Below are 22,506 nucleotides of genomic sequence, written 5' to 3' on the forward strand. Positions count from 1 at the left end.
TGCGCCACAGACTGTCCAGGAGTTGGCGGATGCTTTAGTCCAGGTCTGTGAGGAGATCCCTCAGGAGACCATCCGCCACCTCATCAGGAGCATGCCCAGGCGTTGTAGGGAGGTCATACAGGCACGTGGAGGCCACACACACTACTGAGCCTCATTTTGACTTGTTTTAAGGACATTACATCAAAGTTGGATCAGCCTGTAGTGTGGTTTTCCACTTTAATTTTTAGTGTGACTCCAAATCCAGACCTCCATGGGTTGATAAATTGGATTTCCATTGATTATTTTTGTGTGATTTTGTTGTCAGCACATTCAACTATGTAAAGAAAAAAGTATTTAATAAGATTATTTCTTTAATTCAGATCTAGGATGTGTTGTTTAAGTGTTCCTTTATTTTTTTGAGCAGTATATTTCATGACTTTGCCAGGCCATTATCCTTTACCCAATAAGACAGAATTTAAGTGAAAATCAGGGAGTGGGTCCCTGGGGCACCGGTTTTCCCGGGTTGGGGGTTCCTGACCTTGACTCGCTGGGCCAGACCATGAACTAGCCGTTTCTGACCTCAGGTCCTCTAGTTACACCAACAGTAAATATTTTAGTGGTCCTGGACAAGCACACCTGATTCTAATCATCAAGCCCTTAAAGTTTAATCAGCCTACAACAAGTGTGTGCTGTTGGAGGACTGGAGATCCTGTTTGTGCTGATGTATTACAATCAGTAGGAGGGTGTCATAACAGAAGTAACAATCATCCTAATGTAATTAGGCCTACATACCGTCAACTCACCACCATAACAGCCAACAGACCCACAAAAAAGGAAACTAAATGTTTATTTTCCAAGTCCGCCGCGTCATCTGATGGGGTGGGTCTATAGTTTGTCATCTGAAGAGGTTTTTGTATGTCTGTAGTTGCTGGGGTGAGAGAGAGGGAGTCATCCTCTGTAAAGACTGGAGGAAGTATCGGTGTTTGATACTAGAAGCTTCCATACTTTCATCCTGGAGGGTCAACAGAGCCGCCTGCAGACAACATTACAGTTAAACCCCCGCAGCTCTCATTCTATGGTATAAACAAACACGTTGCTGAATCTCTTCTCTCCTATGGTTAAAACATGCAATTTTCTAAAAGTGACTGGTGAAGAAAGCATTGTGTCTATACTTTAGGGGCAGGTGTATTGGTGTACTCTGTACCTCATTGTGAAGGATTAAAGGGACAGGTACAGTATGTTGTATTTACAGGGGAGGTGTGTTTTGGTACTCTGTACCTCTCTGCACAGGTTCTCCAGGTCTGCTCCAGAGTAGAGGTCAGTGTGTCTAGCCAGCTCCTCCAGACACACATCATCATCCAGAGGCATCTTCTCTGTACACACCTGCAGGATGGACACACGCGCCTGGAGGGGGAGAGGAGGGTGTGAGATCAGAGGGATGATCAGTTCAGGTGGTAAGTTACCTGTAGTTCAGATGAAGGTGGTAATAGTTACCTGTAGTTCAGGTGAAGGTGGTAATAGTTACCTGTAGGTCAGGTGAAGGTGGTGGTAATAGTTACCTGTAGGTCAGGTGAAGGTGGTAATAGTTACCTGTAGATCAGGTGAAGGTGGTAATAGTTACCTGTAGGTCAGGTGAAGGTGGTGGTAATAGTTACCTGTAGGTCAGGTGAAGGTGGTGGTAATAGTTACCTGTAGGTCAGGTGAAGGTGGTGGTAATAGTTACCTGTAGGTCAGGTGATGGTGGTAATAGTTACCTGTAGGTCAGGTGAAGGTGGTGGTAATAGTTACCTGTAGGTCAGGTGAAGGTGGTGGTAATAGTTACCTGTAGGTCAGGTGAAGGTGGTGGTAATAGTTACCTGTAGGTCAAGTGAAGGTGGTGGTAATAGTTACCTGTAGGTCAAGTGAAGGTGGTGGTAATAGTTACCTGTAGGTCAGGTGAAGGTGGTGGTAATAGTTACCTGTAGGTCAGGTGAAGGTGGTGGTAATAGTTACCTGTAGGTCAGGTGAAGGTGGTGGTAATAGTTACCTGTAGGTCAGGTGAAGGTGGTGGTAATAGTTACCTGTAGGTCAGGTGAAGGTGGTGGTAATAGTTACCTGTAGGTCAGGTGAAGGTGGTGGTAATAGTTACCTGTAGGTCAGGTGAAGGTGGTGGTAATAGTTACCTGTAGGTCAGGTGAAGGTGGTGGTAATAGTTACCTGTAGGTCAGGTGAAGGTGGTGGTAATAGTTACCTGTAGGTCAGGTGAAGGTGGTGGTAATAGTTACCTGTAGGTCAGGTGAAGGTGGTGGTAATAGTTACCTGTAGGTCAGGTGAAGGTAATAGTTACCTGTAGGTCAGGTGAAGGTGGTGGTAATAGTTACCTGTAGGTCAAGTGAAGGTGGTGGTAATAGTTACCTGTAGTTCAGGTGTAGGTGGTAATAGTTGCCTGTAGGTCAGGTGGTAATAGTTGCCTGTAGTTCAGGTGAAGGTAGTAATAGTTACCTGTAGTTCAGGTGAAGGTGGTAATAGATGCCTGTAGTTCAGGTGAAGGTGGTAATAGTTGCCTGTAGTTCAGGTGAAGGTGGTAATAGTTGCCTGTAGTTCAGGTGAAGGTGGTAATAGTTACATGTAGGTCAGGTGAAGGTGGAAATAGTTACCTGTAGTTCAGGTGGTAATAGTTGCCTGTAGTTCAGGTGAAGGTGGTAATAGTTGCCTGTAGTTCAGGTGAAGGTGGTAATAGTTGCCTGTAGGTCAGGTGAAGGTGGTAATAGTTGCCTGTAGTTCAGGTGAAAATAGTTGCCTGTAGTTCAGGTGAAAATAGTTGCCTGTAGGTCAGGTGGTAATAGTTACCTGTAGTTCAGGTGGTAATAGTTACCTGTAGGTCAGATGGTGGTAATAGTTACCTGTAGGTCAGATGGTGGTAATAGTTACCTGTAGGTCAGATGGTGGTAATAGTTACCTGTAGGTCAGATGGTGGTAATAGTTACCTGTAGGTCAGGTGGTGGTGGTAATAGTTACCTGTAGGTCAGGTGAAGGTGGTAATAGTTACCTGTAGTTCAGGTGAAGGTGGTAATAGTTACCTGTAGTTCAGGTGATGGTGGTAATAGTTACCTGTAGGTCAGGTGATGGTGGTAATAGTTACCTGTAGGTCAGGTGATGGTGGTAATAGTTACCTGTAGGTCAGGTGAAGGTGGTGGTAATAGTTACCTGTAGGTCAGGTGAAGGTGGTGGTAATAGTTACCTGTAGGTCAAGTGAAGGTGGTGGTAATAGTTACCTGTAGGTCAGGTGAAGGTGGTGGTAATAGTTACCTGTAGGTCAGGTGAAGGTGGTGGTAATAGTTACCTGTAGGTCAGGTGAAGGTGGTGGTAATAGTTACCTGTAGGTCAGGTGAAGGTGGTGGTAATAGTTACCTGTAGGTCAAGTGAAGGTGGTGGTAATAGTTACCTGTAGGTCAGGTGAAGGTGGTGGTAATAGTTACCTGTAGGTCAGGTGAAGGTGGTGGTAATAGTTACCTGTAGGTCAGGTGAAGGTGGTGGTAATAGTTACCTGTAGGTCAGGTGAAGGTGGTGGTAATAGTTACCTGTAGGTCAGGTGAAGGTGGTGGTAATAGTTACCTGTAGGTCAGGTGAAGGTGGTGGTAATAGTTACCTGTAGGTCAGGTGAAGGTGGTGGTAATAGTTACCTGTAGGTCAGGTGAAGGTGGTGGTAATAGTTACCTGTAGGTCAGGTGAAGGTGGTGGTAATAGTTACCTGTAGGTCAGGTGAAGGTGGTGGTAATAGTTACCTGTAGGTCAGGTGAAGGTGGTGGTAATAGTTACCTGTAGGTCAGGTGAAGGTGGTGGTAATGGTTACCTGTAGGTCAGGTGAAGGTGGTGGTAATAGTTACCTGTAGGTCTGGTGAAGGTGGTAATAGTTACCTGTAGGTCTGGTGGGGGTACGTAGATGATCTGGTCCAGTCTTCCAGGCCTTAGGAGGGCACTGTCCAGAGAGTCTGGTCTGTTAGTGGCCGCTACGATCATCACTTCCTTGTTACACACCTCCTGGTACTCCAACTGACAGGGAGGGCAGACAGACAGGACATCATGTTAAAAACTGAAGCGATTGTCAGGACGTTTGAGGCGATCAGTTTGAGCAATGCTAAGCTCAGAATCGCTACTCTAAGTGATTTGTAATTCAGTGATTCTGAGCAGAATCGATATAAAAAGTGTATGTTTTTTGTGTGATTATATGGTGTGTTTCTTTTCTTTTTTTTTTCTCCCCAATTTCGTGGTATCCAATTGGTAGTAGTTAGTCTTGTCTCATCGCTGCAACTCTCGTATAGACTCGGGAGAGGCGAAGGTCGAGAGCCATGCGTCCTCCGAAACACAACCCAACCTAGCCGCACTGCTTGTTGACACAACGCACATCCAACCCGGAAGCCAGCCGCACCAATGTGTCAGAGGAAACACCGTACACCTGGTGACCTGGTCAGCGTGCACTGCGCCCGGCCCGCCACAGGAGTCACTAGCGCGCGATTAGACAAGGATATCCCTGCCGGCCAAACCCTCCCTAACCCGGACGATGCTGGGCCAATTGGCCTCCCGGTCGCAGCCGGCAGCGACAGAGCCTGGGCTCGAACCCAGAATCTCTGGTGGCACAGCTAGCACTGCGATGCAGTGCCTTAGACCACTGTGCCACCCGGGAGGCCGCGGTGTATGTTTCCTTAAACGACCAGTTCTGATCGGTGCTCTAGTAGTAGGATGTAATGTCTGACATGTTCCTGTTGGTGGCGCTCCTCCACTCCCTCAGCCTGTAGGGTCTTCCCTGCTCCTCTCCTCTCCAGGGTCCTAAAGCCTACCCCGTCCAGCTCATTCAGCAGCACAGACAGGAGGCGGGTCTGGGCACTCTGAGGGACATGGCCTTCTGACCGGGAGCCAATCAGAGAGTCCACCTCATCCAGGAACAGGATGGAGGGAGCGCAGGCCCGTGCCTGACGAAAGAGCTACATACAGGAACACACCTCAAGGTTATACACGTACACACAATAACATCTACCAAAGTGATTATATTGATTAAAGCATGACAGCAACATTCCTCCAAATAACAAAGTTGAACTGCTTCAAAAAATGTCTAACACTGCATGCTAGTACAAGAAAAATAGGAACATTTCGGTTAAGACGAGGGGCTCTCCAAACCCCTACCTGAGCCAGGGCCTTCTCCGAGTCTCCTACATATGGAGAGTAGAGGTCAGCCCCGCTGACTGACAGGAAGGAGCAGTGGGAGGAGGTGGCTGCAGCCCTGACCAGGGTGGTCTTAGCACAGCCTGGGGGACCGTACAGCAACACCCCCCTGGAACGGGACAGACCCAGACGCACAAACGCCTCCGGGTAACGCATCGGCCACTCTATACTCTACAAGGAGGGAGCAGAAACAGAGGACAGGAAGTCATGACAAGTCTCAAATGACACCCTATTCACCTTACTCTCTAGTGCACTACTCTGGAGCAGAGCTGTGTGTCTGTTGTATCTGTTATTGGTCAAATGAATAAAGGAATGCTGCTGTTTCCCGGTATAGTTCCACCAGTACCTGTTGTAGTTTGACTTTGACTTCCTCCAGGCCTCCTATCTGTTCCCAGGAGACGGCTGGGAGATCTGTCCGTCCCAGACTGCCCCTCAGACAGGATGGACGGACAGTCTTCAGGGCAGACAGGAAGTGTTCCATGGTGATAGCCTGCTCCCCTGAACCCTGACAACACACAGCAGGAGATGGAGACAATAATGTTAAGACTTTATCTCAATGACAATAACCTGGATAGAAGTTAGAACAAGTGTGTGTGTGTCGTGTGTCTGGATGATCCGGCTCAAAGGACCAATATGAGCCGACTTTACAGTGTGTGTGTGTGTGTGTGTGTCTATGACCTTAATTGTTGACCAGTTGAAAAAGGATTTTAGTGAAATAGATAATACTTTCACAGACAAACGCACAGCTGTACAAATAGCTGTTAATGATGATGGCATATTCAATGAACTGATGAAAACTAACCAAGCGCTCCAGGACAAGTTGTCTACAAAAATAAAGGAACTTAAAATCAAGAAATTCAACCAAGACAAAAAAGACAAGGCCGAGGATAAAGTCTACTTCTGGAGAAACCCTGACAGAGGAGGTCCTGCTCTTCCTCTCCATGGCAGACGCAGGAGGGATGCTGCTTACTTCCATCCACCGCCGTCTGACCAACACTCTACAACCAGCGCCTCATCGGCTTCCAGTGGTAGTTTTTTACTCAACGAGAGACTGGGCCGACGGAAGCGCGGAGGTGGCCGTGGATACGCGCACCGACGAGATGCCGCACCCGACGGGGTAAGAAGAAACGACTATCAGAGGCAGAGGAGACCGTTCACACGGTCCCAGAACCCACGGGACTGAGTGTCTTTAATTTATCAAGCAAGATATTGAGCCCTGCCCATGTCTCTTTGCTTAATAAAGGGTTATCTTTTGTGCCTACAACCCAGTGCAACGATTTTGATGTTAAGGTAGACATGTTTAAGTTTTTTAGAAACATCCGTTTAAGGGAATACTTTAGCTCCCCTAATCCTGACATTTCTATTGAACCAGTAGGTTACTCACCTGTACATACTCTGACTCCTTTTAGAAGTAACAGTTATTTTGTACCTCCAGCCAATCGCAATCATTCCATTGAGACTTGTTGAAAAAGATGTTCATCTCCTTAACAAACAGGAGTCCAAATCTTTCCATAATATACCTCAGGATGAAAAACAAGCTTTGCTTGGTTTACAATCCGATACGTTAGTCCTTATTCGTCCTGCTGATAAGGGTGGGTCGGTGGTACAATCTGATACGTCAGTCCTCATTCGTCCTGCTGATAAGGGTGGGTCGGTGGTACAATCTGATACGTCAGTCCTCATTCGTCCTGCTGATAAGGGTGGGTCGGTGGTACAATCTGATACCTCAGTCCTCATTCGTCCTGCTGATAAGGGTGGGTCGGTGGTACAATCTGATACCTCAGTTCTCATTTGTCCTGCTGATAAGGGTGGGTCGGTGGTACAATCTGATACGTCAGTCCTTACCCTCCCTGCTGATAAGGGTGGGTCGGTGGTACAATCTGATACGTCAGTCCTCATTCGTCCTGCTGATAAGGGTGGGTCGGTGGTACAATCTGATACGTCAGTCCTCATTCGTCCTGCTGATAAGGGTGGGTCGGTGGTACAATCTGATACGTCAGTCCTTATTCGTCCTGCTGATAAGGGTGGGTCGGTGGTACTCATGGATAGGACAGCTTATGTAAATGAGTGTCACAGACAGCTGCTTGACAACACCTTTTACAAGAAACTCAAAGTGACCCTACTTCCAAATTTCAGAATACTATCTTTACTGTCCTAGATGGGTATTTAAGTTCTGGTCAGATAACCAAAAAAGAACATGACTTTTTGGCTATTCAACACCCTAAAATTGGCACTTTCTATACTTTGCTGAAATTACACAAGAATGTTACAAAACCTCCAGGGCGCCCTATTGTAGCGGGCATTGATGCAGTAACGGCCCCTATTGTAGCGGGCATTGATGCAGTAACGGCCCCTATTGTAGAGGGCATTGATGCAGTAACGGCCCCTATTGTAGAGGGCATTGATGCAGTAACGGCCCCTATTGTAGAGGGCATTGATGCAGTAACGGCCCCTATTGTAGAGGGCATTGATGCAGTAACGGCCCCTATTGTAGAGGGCATTGATGCAGTAACGGCCCCTATTGTAGCGGGCATTGATGCAGTAACGGCCCCTATTGTAGCGGGCATTGATGCAGTAACGGCCCCTATTGTAGAGGGCATTGATGCAGTAACGGCCCCTATTGTAGAGGGCATTGATGCAGTAACGGCCCCTATTGTAGAGGGCATTGATGCAGTAACGGCCCCTATTGTAGAGGGCATTGATGCAGTAACGGCCCCTATTGTAGAGGGCATTGATGCAGTAACGGCCCCTATTGTAGAGGCATTGATGCAGTAACGGACCCTATTGTACAGGCATTGATGCAGTAACGGCCCCTATTGTAGCGGGCATTGATGCAGTAACGGCCCCTATTGTAGCGGGCATTGATGCAGTAACGGCCCCTATTGTAGAGGGCATTGATGCAGTAACGGCCCCTATTGTAGAGGCATTGATGCAGTAACGGACCCTATTGTAGAGGGCATTGATGCAGTAACGGCCCCTATTGTAGAGGCATTGATGCACTATCTACTTTTGTTGACTTTTTTATTAGACCACTCACAGAACAGCTCCCCTCCTTTGTAAAGGACACCAGCAGTATGATCTCAGAACAGCTCCCCTCCTTTGTAAAGGACACCAGCAGTATGATCACAGAACAGCTCCCCTCCTTTGTAAAGGACACCAGCAGTATGATCGCAGAACAGCTCCCCTCCTTTGTAAAGGACACCAGCAGTATGATCGCAGAACAGCTCCCCTCCTTTGTAAAGGACACCAGCAGTATGATCTCAGAACAGCTCCCCTCCTTTGTAAAGGACACCAGCAGTATGATCTCAGAACAGCTCCCCTCCTTTGTAAAGGACACCAGCAGTATGATCGCAGAACAGCTCCCCTCCTTTGTAAAGGACACCAGCAGTATGATCTCAGAACAGCTCCCCTCCTTTGTAAAGGACACCAGCAGTATGATCTCAGAACAGCTCCCCTCCTTTGTAAAGGACACCAGCAGTATGATCTCAGAACAGCTCCCCTCCTTTGTAAAGGACACCAGCAGTATGATCTCAGAACAGCTCCCCTCCTTTGTAAAGGACACCAGCAGTATGATCTCAGAACAGCTCCCCTCCTAAAGGACACCAGCAGTATGATCTCAGAACAGCTCCCCTCCTTTGTAAAGGACACCAGCAGTATGATCTCAGAACAGCTCCCCTCCTTTGTAAAGGACACCAGCAGTATGATCACAGAACAGCTCCCCTCCTTTGTAAAGGACACCAGCAGTATGATCGCAGAACAGCTCCCCTCCTTTGTAAAGGACACCAGCAGTATGATCGCAGAACAGCTCCCCTCCTTTGTAAAGGACACCAGCAGTATGATCTCAGAACAGCTCCCCTCCTTTGTAAAGGACACCAGCAGTATGATCTCAGAACAGCTCCCCTCCTTTGTAAAGGACACCAGCAGTATGATCGCAGAACAGCTCCCCTCCTTTGTAAAGGACACCAGCAGTATGATCTCAGAACAGCTCCCCTCCTTTGTAAAGGACACCAGCAGTATGATCTCAGAACAGCTCCCCTCCTTTGTAAAGGACACCAGCAGTATGATCTCAGAACAGCTCCCCTCCTTTGTAAAGGACACCAGCAGTATGATCTCAGAACAGCTCCCCTCCTTTGTAAAGGACACCAGCAGTATGATCTCAGAACAGCTCCCCTCCTAAAGGACACCAGCAGTATGATCTCAGAACAGCTCCCCTCCTTTGTAAAGGACACCAGCAGTATGATCTCAGAACAGCTCCCCTCCTTTGTAAAGGACACCAGCAGTATGATCTCAGAACAGCTCCCCTCCTTTGTAAAGGACACCAGCAGTATGATCTCAGAACAGCTCCCCTCCTTTGTAAAGGACACCAGCAGTATGATCTCAGAACAGCTCCCCTCCTTTGTAAAGGACACCAGCAGTATGATCGCAGAACAGCTCCCCTCCTTTGTAAAGGACACCAGCAGTATGATCTCAGAACAGCTCCCCTCCTTTGTAAAGGACACCAGCAGTATGATCTCAGAACAGCTCCCCTCCTTTGTAAAGGACACCAGCAGTATGATCTCAGAACAGCTCCCCTCCTTTGTAAAGGACACCAGCAGTATGATCTCAGAACAGCTCCCCTCCTTTGTAAAGGACACCAGCAGTATGATCTCAGAACAGCTCCCCTCCTTTGTAAAGGACACCAGCAGTATGATCTCAGAACAGCTCCCCTCCTTTGTAAAGGACACCAGCAGTATGATCTCAGAACAGCTCCCCTCCTTTGTAAAGGACACCAGCAGTATGATCGCAGAACAGCTCCCCTCCTTTGTAAAGGACACCAGCAGTATGATCTCAGAACAGCTCCCCTCCTTTGTAAAGGACACCAGCAGTATGATCTCAGAACAGCTCCCCTCCTTTGTAAAGGACACCAGCAGTATGATCTCTATCATTGAATCTCTCGATCCTCTCCCTGAGAATACCTTGTTAGTTACTTTTGATGTTGAGTCGTTATACACAAATATTCCACACGAGGGTGGTATTGAAGCTATGGAACATTTTCTTCTGCAACGTGACCCTAATGAACTACCTTCCAGTGCCTGCATTATAACATTGGCTGAAATAGTACTCACACATAACTATTTCATGTTTCTAAATTATTTCTTTATTCAGACGAAGGGTACTGCTATGGGATCCCCCATGGCTCCTAACTATGCTAATTTGTATGTGGGTTACATGGAGAAACAGTCTATTTTTAAGCCTCTCAACAACAAAAAATCTTGCCTTACATCATTATTTGGAAACGGTATATTGATGATATTTTTGTTCTATGGAGGGGTGATGCAAAACAGCTCCAGGCATTCCATGCTTTTCTTAACTCTTGTTCTGAACATTTGAGATTTACTATGCAATCTGATACACGTCAAATCAGTTTTCTTGATCTGCCGATCTTGTGTGAAAATAATGTTCTATACACTGATGTTTACAGGAAACCTACTGATCGTAACAGTTTGAGGGCTGACAGTTGTCACCCACTTCCCCTGAAAATAGTTTGCCCTACAGCCAATTCTGTCGAATCAAAAGAATTTGCAAAAAACAGATTTCGACACAAAGAAAGTTCAAGGAGAGGGGTTACAAAAATGATCCGATTAATATTGCCATTGAAAAAATTCAAAACAAAACGAGACATGACCTTTTTCAAGGTCAGTCTCGCAAAAAGACGCATTCTTGCGTTCTAACTACCCGCTATTCAAAGTGCTCTGAACAAATTAAGGGAATTGTTCACAAACATTGGCACATTCTAAAATCCGATGATAGTCTCGGTATTGTGTTTTCGGACCTTCCCTTGGTCATATTCTCGCGGGGCAGAAATCTCAGAGACCAATTGGTACACTCTCATTTACCACCCCAAGATATTTCTGAACAACGTCTATTTGCGCCCCTACTGGATGGAAATTACAAGTGTAATGGCTGTGCTCAATGCAATGGCACTTATAAATGTAGATCCTTCAAACACCCACAAACAGGGAAATCGATCCCAATCAGAGGTTATTACATGCTCCACTAATAGCCTGTTGGGGCTAGGGGGCAGTATTGAGAATTTTGAAAAAAATATGTGCCCATTTTTAACTGCCTCCTACACCAACTCAGAAGCTAGGATATGCATATTATTATATTATAGGATATGCATATTATTATTATTTGGATAGAAAACACTCTGAATTTTCTAAAACTGTTTGAATGGTGTCTAAGTATAACAAAACTCATATGGCAGGCAAAAACCTGAGAAAAATACAACCAGGAAATGAGAATTTTGTGGCTGTACTATTTTCGAGTCATTGCTAATAGATCACACAGTGACAAAGGATTCATTTCGCAACTCCTACGGCTTCCACTAGATGTCAAGGATCTTTATAAAGTTGTTTGAAGCGTCTATGATGAACAGAGACCGGATGACAACGAAGAGAAGTTGACGTCCCTGGGATGTCGTCACTTCATTATTGTGCGCACCTGCGCGTGCATGTGAGGCGAGACATTTTTCAAAAATGGTTTTCAAGACACAGGAGAGGTCGGGTTGAAATATTACTGATGTTTCACGTTAAAAATGGCCCTAAAGATTGATGCTAAACAACGTTTGACATGTTTGAACGAACGTAAATAGATTATTATTTTTTTTTCGTCGTGACTTCCCCCCCCCTACATTTTGAGGAGCCTACCGAACGCCTAACAACATGGAACAATTTGGAGTTATTTGGACATAAATTATGAACTTTGTCAAAAGAAACCACATTTGTTGTGGACCTGGGATTCCAGGAGGTGCCTTCTGATGAAGATAATCAAAGGTAAGGGATTATTAACAATAGTATTATTGATATTAGATGGTGCTAACCTGTATATCCTAGCCTATTGTTCTTAGCATAGGACCCCGTTTATTGCAAAGTGTGATTTCCCAGTAAAGTTATTTTGAAATCTGGCAATGCGGTAGCATTTACGAGATGTTAATCTATAATTCTTTGAATGACAATATTATAATTTACCAATGTTTTCGAATAGTAATTTTGTAAATTGTAATGCTGATTCACCAGAAGCATGAGGGGAAAAAATTCTGCCACTGTAAAATGCTGTTTTTGGATATAAATATGAACTTGATGGAACAAAAATGCATGTATTGTATAACATAATGTCCTAGGAGTGTCATCTGATGAAGATTGTCAAAGGTTAGTGCATAATTTTAGCTGGTTTTCTGCTTTTGGTGACGCCTGTCCTTGAATTGAAAATGGATGTTTGTACTTTTTTGGCTATGTACTGTCCTAACATAATCTAACTTTATGCTTTCGCCGTAAAGCCTCTTTGAAAATCGAACAATGTGGTTAGATTAAGGAGATGTTTATCTTTTAAATGGTGTAAAATAGTTGATTGTTTGAGAAATTGAAATTATTAGATTTTTGATGTTTTGAATTTCCCGCCTTGCTAGCAATCCCAACTGGGGGATTAAGGCTACCCTCGATCCCCAGCAGTTATTTATCTTATAACATGTCCTTGTGGAAAAACTGATGTGGGTAAAACAAAGCGTGAATTAAAAGTACGTATCTCAGAGCATCGTAGCACCATTAGGTGCAAAAACTTGACTTACCCAGTTGCGGCCCACTTTCTGGAAGCAAACCACTTGATTTCGTCTCTGCGTTATATTGGCATCGAACATGTCACCCTCCCTAGGAGAGGGGGTGACCTTGATAATATATTGTTAAAACGAGAGGCTGCCTGGATCTTTAATTTAAAGACCCTTGCTCCCTTCGGTCTCAACATAGACTTTAATCTGAAGCCATTCTTGTGATTATTGTGATTTTGCCATTGTAATTGTTTGTAAGCTTGTGTAGTCTAAAATTAATCTATGATCGTATGATATCCATTTGTTTTTGGTATGCTGTTCTTTGTATGCCATTTTTATATTTGAGAATTAACCAATGATATCAGGCCACACTTGGCCATGATTACAGACACCTGTGTGTCTTTTGACACTATATAAACGAGTCACCCTGCAGTGTTTGTGATTATACCCTGATGAAGACAGCTTGTCTGTCCAAACGTTGGATATACATTTTTGCATCTGAGCTCCTAGAGTGTGCGGCTCTCCCTTATTTTCATGTGTGTCTATGCTTACCTGTGTGTTGTGTCGTATAGCCAGCATGGCAGCCTCACGGCAGAGAGCACTGAGGTCAGCACCCACATACCCTGTAGTCCTCTGGGCCAGCTCTGCCCAGTCCACACTGACACACACTGGAATGGCCCGGCACAGCACTGACAGGATGGATAACCGCTGCTGTGCTGTGGGGGCACCGATAACCACCTGGACAACAGAGAGAGAGAGAGAGGAAACAGTACATTACAGACAGGATGAATAACTACTGATGCACCAATGACTACCTGGAAGCAACAGGCACAGGATAGTATGTTACTGTACCTCTCTGTGGAACTTTCTACTTTGAATTAAGTTTGAATAACAACATTAAGTCACCTCTCTGTCGAACCTCCCGGGCCTCCGTAGCGCCGGGTCCAAGCTGTCCGGCTGATTAGTAGCTCCTATGATGAGGAAGCGATCTGATTGGTCCATGCCGTCCATGAGCGTGAGCAGTTGAGCGACCAGCCGGTTCTCGGGAGCGGAGGATCCAGTCCGTCTGGGACAGAGAGAGTCCAGCTCATCCAGGAACAACACACAAGGCCCTTCCTCTGCCGCTGCCCGCGCCCGACCAAACACCGCCCGCAACCTCTCCTCACTCTCCCCTGGCCGAGACCCTACTACCTGGGGCGTGGAGGAGGCAAGGTAAAGTCCAATTACATTCAGCCAGTATGTATGTGTATTGTGTAACATCGAGCCCACAAGCTAAACAACATATGTAAGAAGGCTGGGTAAATCTTGCTTCATGTAAGCAAGTATTCAAGTGTGTGTTGTGTAATACTCTGTGTGTATGTGCATGCATATTTATGTGACTGTGTGCGTTCATGTTTATATGTGTATATATGTACTCTTACCTCTGGTCCTCTGACTGTGATGAGGCTGGCCCCCACCTCCCCCACCAGGCAGCGGACCAGCAGGGTCTTTCCGACCCCCGGCGGCCCAGCAAGGAGCACCCCTCTGGGGCAGGACAGACCCAGGGAGCCCAGGGTAGCAGGGTACTGCAGAGGCAGGCGCAACATCTCTCTCAGACACGCTGACACCTGGAATTGCAGACAATAAGGACATGATTAGACAGACACTGAAGGGTCTTTCTCTCCTTCACCTCAATAGTCTACAGTGGCTTCCTCCACTCGTCTCCTCTCCTCCAACTGCACTGACTAACTGAAGACTTCCGGAGAAAAGAGATTCAAGTGGCATCCTAGAGTCCATATTGCTTTCACCTACTGAGTCACATCAGAGTAAACGATGTGACAATTGAAATGGACTATTGAGAAGGAGGACAGGAGAAGACGTCACTGTAGATTATTGAGAAGGAGGACAGGAGAAGACGTCACTGTAGATTATTGAGAAGGAGGACAGGAGAAGACGTCACTGTAGATTATTGAGAAGGAGGACAGGAGAAGACGTCACTGAAGATTATTGAGAAGGAGGACAGGAGAAGACGTCACTGTAGATTACTGAGAAGGAGGACAGGAGAAGACGTCACTGTAGATTATTGAGAAGGAGGACAGGAGAAGACGTCACTGTAGATTATTGAGAAGGAGGACAGGAGAAGACGTCACTGAAGATTATTGAGAAGGAGGACAGGAGAAGACGTCACTGAAGATTATTGAGAAGGAGGACAGGAGAAGACGTCACTGTAGATTATTGAGAAGGAGGACAGGAGAAGACGTCACTGTAGATTACTGAGAAGGAGGACAGGAGAAGACGTCACTGTAGATTATTGAGAAGGAGGACAGGAGAAGACGTCACTGTAGATTATTGAGGAGGACAGGAGACGACGTCACTGTAGATTATTGAGAAGGAGGACAGGAGAAGACGTTGTGGGAGATAAGCAGCTGTGCTGAAGGGGAAAGAACATAAATATTTTGGCTATAGGAGGAGAAGAAGACATCTGGTTCTGATAGAGCAACAGGCCACGGTGGGAGGCATAGCGACCTGACAACCAGACTTGAGTTATGCAGAAAGGGCCCCAAATACTCAAGATAGCCAGCCAAAGGGGTACAGAGGAAAGGATGAGCATGCACAGCATGCATTATTTTTGTACCACATGAGGCCCTGCTAGCATTATAACCTATACAGCTGTCAGATGTGGGCGTTAACAAGCAACAACTGATATGGAGAGATAATGGTAAAGAACGGTCAAGGGAAGCTATTTTCATATAGAGGGAGGGGACTCTATACATTATGCAAAGACAGAATCATATAAAGATAGGACTCTGTAATATGAGAATTTAGTCTTTTCCATGGAGGGGCTTGGCTCTGTTACGTGTGTAATAGGGTCCTTCCATGGAAGGGCTCGGCTTTGCTACTCTGTATTAAAGCCTATATTGAATTCACAAGTTCTTGTAAGAGTTATGTTCTTAAGACAATTTTCCACGACAACGTCACTGTAGATTACTGAGAAGGAGGACAGGAGAAGACGTCACTGTAGATTACTGAGAAGGAGGACAGGAGAAGACGTCACTGTAGATTATTGAGAAGGAGGACAGGAGAAGACGTCACTGTAGATTACTGAGAAGGAGGACAGGAGAAGACGTCACTGTAGATTATTGAGAAGGAGGACAGGAGAAGACGTCACTGTAGATTACTGAGAAGGAGGACAGGAGAAGACGTCACTGTAGATTATTGAGAAGGAGGACAGGAGAAGACGTCACTGTAGATTACTGAGAAGGAGGACAGGAGAAGACGTCACTGTAGATTACTGAGGAGGAGGACAGGAGAAGACGTCACTGTAGATTACTGAGAAGGAGGACAGGAGAAGACGTCACTGTAGATTATTGAGAAGGAGGACAGGAGAAGACGTCACTGTAGATTACTGAGAAGGAGGACAGGAGAAGACGTCACTGTAGATTACTGAGAAGGAGGACAGGAGAAGACGTCACTGTAGATTACTGAGAAGGAGGACAGGAGAAGACGTCACTGTAGATTACTGAGGAGGAGGACAGGAGAAGACGTCACTGTAGATTACTGAGAAGGAGGACAGGAGAAGACGTCACTGTAGATTACTGAGAAGGAGGACAGGAGAAGACATCACTGTAGATTATTGAGAAGCAGCCTCTTCCTGGGTCCTCACCTCCTCCAGTCCTCCCAGTAGGACCTGGGGCTGCTCCTGGAGCTGTCCTCTGTAGTACCGGAGGGTCCTCGTCCCCATTATTTCCACCCCTGTCTTAGATGTAACCAAACCAGTCACGGTGGACTCTGGGTTCAGGCTCTCGATGACGATCAGTTTAATGTCCGTGTCATAGTCACCCACATCTATCACGTGCTTCTGGTGGACATATGTCCCTTTCAGCATGTCCTTCACTAGTTCATGGATGAAACTGAGAGGAGTGGTTTTCCGGAACTCCACACTCTGAACCACTACTGTTATTCTGATGCCTTTCAGCTTGGGGCAGGAGACTGGGGTGAGGCTAGGACTTAGGCGTGGGCTGGGGGGAAGTGGGCTAGAGCTGAGGTGTGTGGGTGTCGCTTTGTTTAAGATAAGATTTGAAGAACAACATTTCATGTCTATCTGTATGAATCCGTCAGCCAGGTCAGGCCTGGGCCAGGCAGTACAGAGACAGGACCCTCCAGACAGAGCCACCAGAACAGGAGAGCCCAGCCCCAACCCCAGGGAGGACATCAGCCCTGGGCCCAGTCTGACCCTCTGGGTTCCCCGGTCCGCTGGGTCCATTGGCAGCACTCTCAGAGACACCTCCTCCATCGCTGTCACAGCTGGAGAGAAGACACAGGCTTGTCTGTGGGAGGCAGAGATTGAGAGACAGGGATATGGGTTTATTCATCAAGGACTCTCCCTGAAATACAGACACTAACTGACAGACACACACAATCACTTTTCTTGTTTATGAGAAAGATTATCTTGAAGTTATTTTCATCATATATTATTGTTTTTGTTGTAGTTTGTTTTAGTTTTAATATAAACTTTCAATAATTAATAACATTCATGACGTGACAATATTTGTATAAATACACATTGCATAATAGAAGGTAGACATTTCAAAGATAAATACTGACATTTGTTGGACAGAGATAATCACCTGAACTTTCATACATTTAGAAATATTAGATGGCAGACCACTACTGATAAAAAAAAGTTATGCTTGTAATTTTGCTTGTATACAGTTGTTAATGACCTTTTTATTTAATGATACTCATTGAGGGCTGTTTTTAATATCTCTTTCAAAGTCTTTTTTGTGGTCCCCTTTTCCTGAGGGGAAGAGACAGGCTATTTCTTACCACTGTTTGATGGATGGGTACCTTCGTTGGAGCTGGAAGTGTCTGGGGGCAGAGGAGGGTAGCCACTAGGGAGGTGGGAGGCAGCCGGAGTACTGGCAAGGTTTGGTGGATCGTCCCCATGAGATCGTCACCATGAGCCTCCATTTGAGTGGACCAGTCTGCTGCAGGACCTGTGTCATCAGGGAGGGAAGTGTCTTGTGATGGCTCTTCCCTGGCAGACTCGAAGCTGTCATCGTTCTCCTCCTCCTTGTGGCTGTTGCTCTCAGGTTTGTGATGTTTCTCCTCTTGACCTCTCTGTTCCCTTGTCCTGCAATCCTTCACCTGGTGGTCCATGGCATTACAGATATAGCAGCGGATGGTCTGTCCTGGGTAGAATATTCTGCTGCTGTGTGGCCACAGTAGGATGTTGTTGGGGATCACGACAGCTTCACCATCAGTTCCTCTATTGGTCCGGACCTTGTACCCCCTTAATGGCATATGGGTATGGCCTGTTGTCTACTGGTTTCATGGCAGGCGGAAGGAGAGTGCAATAGCGTTGCAGATACAACTCTGTCATGGTCAGAAACTCTTCCTCTACTTCAAAGGTATAGCCTTCTCGTCCACGTTAAATGGGGACTCCGCTTCCCAATCACTCCATTTCTGCTCATGTGCATTTTCGTTGCTCCGATTTGGGAGGGTTATGTAGGAATAGTCGTCTGCAGCAGTGATCGAACTATAGGTTTTCTGCCACACCGAGGTAGACAGTTTCATGTTGGATATTCAACGGATATTCGCGCTGTCAAACCTCAATAGCTTTCAAACCACTTGAGCCACAGACTCCAAATAAGTGTCATGATGTTGGAAAAATTGTGCACAACATTGCACAGGTCTTATTTTCACAATATGGACATTAATTTGCTTTCCAAAGCCAATAAACATGTGGAAATGTGAGCAACATTTTGTATTCCTAGTTGAATTAGTTAGGGAGCGTAAAAAAGTACAAACTTTTTTTACATTTTAATTTCAATAGCTCATTGGTCATGTGACCTACTTGACTCAAACAAAGTCCAGAATGTCCTCTGACTACCCTTCTATATTGAACACCCTTTAGTTAGTCCATTTTCATCTCACATGATTTTACATGAATTCTTCTAAATGTAACATTTCAATAGCTCCTTGGTCATGTGACCTAGTGACTTCAAACAAGGTTCAGAATCTCCACTCAGTTGGCCTACACATTGCACACCCTTTAGTTTGCCCATTTTCATCTCACAAGTTTTTACATTAATTTTTCAAAATGTAAAATTTCAATAGCTCCTTGGTCATGTGACCTGCTGACTTCAAACAAGGTTCAGAATGTCCACTGACTATGCCTTCATATCGCACACTCTCATGTTTGTCTACTTTCATCTCATGCTATTAGACTTAAATCTGTAAGCTTGAGACCCAGTAGGTGTGGACATTGCTGTACAGTTGACACCCACTCAATTCTACCACTGACTAGTCTCTCATGCCCCTATGAATGGGGACACAGGGCAATAGTTTTTCATCTAAACCAGCCCTTTTTTTACTGGAGTACACTAACCCCTAATGGGGGCTCTTTTCTTGACAAACAGTAGCAGTTTACCAGATAAGAAGTCAAGAAGATCAAAAAGTATTGTTGTAAGGGTGTATTACATCCTGTGCTGGCCCCATTGTCATATCCATTCTGGATTCTGAGTGGTAAAATCATAGCTGAAAAATGCCTATGTATGTGTATACTGTATGTGGGAATGTCTTTTGTCTGTCCTACATGTAGTGTTGGTACATGGAATATTCCTCAACTGCATAGATCATAATACTTCTATTTGCAATAGCAATTTATGTTCAACAACTGATATTTTCAGATATTATTTTGACAAACATACTTTAACACACTTTGGTGCTTACAATTCATTCTCTATTGTCATAGATTTGATGGGCACTGTCATCTGATCTTTGATGTGGCTTTCTTTAAGCACGTACTGATGAAACTGTCACTTAATATTTTTTTCTTAAAGTCTACAAACGCTCTACATTTATTCACTCTGTGATAGGGTTGGATCCTATATGCTACTTTTAATATTGTCCTGTAAATTTCCCAGTGACTATAATTTAGGCTGTGTGTCGAATGGGGCATGAAGGAAATAACCTCTACTAGATTATAGTGATAAGAAAAACAGCATACAAATTTGGCCTGTGTATTCATTTGCCTGTAACTAATCAGAATTCCATTATTTTTACATAAAAAAAGAGAATACTTCAAAATGAGAAGATCCTGCCATGGACAATATGACTGGGTGGACATAAAGTGGAAAGGAGGGGAAATAACTCACACCATGCAGCAGGGTCTTTGTAATGCAGGTTTGATAGTTATATATTATATAATGAATGGTTAGCTGTTATGTGACAATTAGGTCAAAAACTATTTTATTTTTTGGTGTAGATGGCCAAGGAAGTTGCACAGAACTTCCCCGACATCCCCTCCCAAATTGATATGGAACCTTCAAAAACACATGGAGCAACTGCAAAAAGAAATGGCTGTGGATATACTAAAAATGTCTGGTATGTAATGACATTTAATTCAAAGTAAATGTAAATTCTTTATTTTTATGTACAGCCATATGTTCAGTTTATGCCTATGATTTCAGAGTTCAACAAAGCCAACAACTGCTTAATGTGTGCCGCTGATAAAGAACCTGGATGTGGCCCAAAGACTGACTGGCTTAGTAACTTTATTTAACATGTTTAGAATCTTTTGACAACAGTGATGGCATGTAAGACAATTTATGATATAACACAATGGATGGCTAATCCGTCATACTGTATTGATATTATTTATAACGTGTTACGCTTTGTTTTTGATTGAATGTTTTGCATGCCAACGGTGGTTCCATGTGCTGTGCCTAGGAATGAAGACAAAAGAGTTCAACAGAGTAAAGAACACAAACTAGAAGTGCAGTCTGTTGTTGTTGAAATGTATGCTATACCCCATCCACACTGAAGAGGCTCTGAAATGTACATCAACAAGGGATAAAGAGAAAGTTAACACTGAAATGTTTCGTACTTATTTGAAGTAAAGTGTCTGACATGTTGGAAAATATTAAAGGTGTACAATTTCTGTTTGATTTGTCAATATTAAAATGTTTATTCATTGATTTACTGGCCACCATTACTGTGGTTACATGTTCAGTATATGTATTGACCAGCAAACCCACTGCAGCCTACCTCACTAGCTCTCTATCCCTGCATTGGACAATGAATAACATGCCTCTTGTACTTTGCCATTTTCCTTTATGGTTGATATTAACGATGAAAGGAGATATTATCTGTCTCTCTCCTATTGTGTACCACTGTTAAATACTGTGGAAAAATAAAAACAGAAAATAAGTACTTAGAACTAACAATTATTATAGATAAATATTAAAGACAAGGGTAAACACAACACTGGACTGAACCCCCTAATTGACAAACTAATATTAAATGTACAACAATGTAAAGATACATAACTAGAGGTTATGCAATATGGGTTTATATCCACTGCACGCTTCTTAGGTGTGTAATTGACATGACCAAGGAGCTATTGAAATGTTACATTTTGAAACATTCATGTAAAATCATGTGAGATGAAAATGGACAAACTAAAGGGTGTGCAATATGTAGGCCCACTGACTGGACATTCTGAACCTTGTTTGAAGTCACCAGGTCACATGACCAAGGGGCTATTGAAATTTTACATTTTGAAAAATTCATGTAAAATCTTGTGAAACGAAAATGGACAAACTAAAGGTTGTGCAATATAGAAGGGTAGTCAGCGGACATTCTGAACCTTGTTTGAAGTCACTAGGTCACAAAGTCATATGACCAATGCGCTATTGAAATTCAAAAATGTAAATAAATAATTTAAAATACTGCCAGATGTAAATCGACAAAAAAAGTGTGTGCAATGTGTGTCTATGCCATCGGGTTAGCTAGAACTAGTTTGGAAATGTTTAGGAGTAATGGTTAAAGAGCTATTGAAATTAGAAAATTTAGATTTGTCACTATGTTGACGGTCCCTAACTGCTGTTGGTGGACGTAAGGAAAACTACAGGCGAATATCCAACCTGAAACTTTTTTTCCTCGGTTTCAGCCACATACTCTCTAGTACTAGGCACCTCTCGTTCCCCAACGAAGCGCAGCCTGATCCAGAGTTGCTAAGGTCGGACTGCAGAGCTCCCAATTGCCATGATGGAACATTTGCTCCGTTATAAAAGTTGTGAAATCACCTTTACCATCACCAAAACAGTTTAGCAACCCTATCCCAGCCTGATATCTACATATACTGTCTGGTCACGGTGGCTAGCTAGCGACGGCTAGCTGGCTGACTTCTCTAGCTAACAACACCATAAAGGCCACACATATAAAGACACAGTAGCTAGTTAGCTATAGCCACTTACCAATATGAGTACTAAACGATCTTCAACCACGTTTGTTTCACTCTTATTTCACTAGACGAATAGTTTGACAGCTGGCTAGACGCAATCATGCTGTATTTCTATGTTTATAGCAGCCATGTGTGTCGAAAATGAGATGGCCAGCAATAAGCATTCCCTCGAAAGATTTGTGGGGATTAGCTGGTAAGCGATTATAATTAAGATATTATTTTACATTGTAGTTTGTTTAGAATGGTAAGAATAGAATATTTGCTCGAGAGTTGTTGATAAATAACTTTGAAGTGATGAAACATCTTGGAAGCAGATGCGCGGAAGTTTCCGACTCTTTAAAACCCCGGTTTTATCACAGTCGCTCAGCTACATAAAGCTATCATTCAAAACATGTCTCACTGGCGTCATCTTGTGTACAACAATATGCAAACAACTTCTGTGCAACATTACATTATTGATGGCGATATAGCTTGTGAAAAAAACATGGGAGTGATTTTAATTACAGAAAGTCCATTA

The 22,506-nt window shown here is 44.4% G+C and overlaps 1 protein-coding gene and 1 long non-coding RNA gene across 3 annotated transcripts; one reads left to right on the forward strand and one right to left on the reverse strand.

The window, feature by feature from the left end:
* Positions 1 to 369: 369 nt before the first annotated feature.
* On the reverse strand, positions 370 to 22,196 carry LOC115203347 (spermatogenesis-associated protein 5-like protein 1). Of its 2 annotated transcripts, none has more exons than XM_029767972.1 (11): positions 22,003 to 22,196; positions 16,404 to 17,067; positions 14,182 to 14,367; positions 13,667 to 13,951; positions 13,313 to 13,498; positions 5,525 to 5,683; positions 5,140 to 5,349; positions 4,713 to 4,940; positions 3,877 to 4,011; positions 1,258 to 1,383; positions 370 to 1,012 (listed from the first exon to the last, which is right to left on the reverse strand). In XM_029767972.1, exons 2-11 carry the CDS (start codon positions 17,031 to 17,033, stop codon positions 875 to 877), a joined length of 2,283 nt encoding a protein of 760 aa, XP_029623832.1. In that variant the 5' UTR covers positions 17,034 to 17,067; positions 22,003 to 22,196; the 3' UTR covers positions 370 to 874. The 2 variants fall into 2 exon arrangements, with proteins under 2 accessions (XP_029623832.1, XP_029623834.1); XM_029767974.1 differs by lacking the exon at positions 22,003 to 22,196 and adding an exon at positions 17,567 to 18,660.
* Positions 19,890 to 20,721, forward strand: LOC115203348 (uncharacterized). The gene is made up of 2 exons (XR_003880152.1): positions 19,890 to 20,128; positions 20,215 to 20,721. It is a non-coding gene; the product is annotated as an uncharacterized LOC115203348 (long non-coding RNA).
* Positions 22,197 to 22,506: the final 310 nt, after the last annotated feature.

The sequence above is a fragment of the Salmo trutta genome, chromosome 12, assembly GCF_901001165.1.
Source record: "Salmo trutta chromosome 12, fSalTru1.1, whole genome shotgun sequence".
Classification (NCBI taxonomy): domain Eukaryota; kingdom Metazoa; phylum Chordata; class Actinopteri; order Salmoniformes; family Salmonidae; genus Salmo; species Salmo trutta.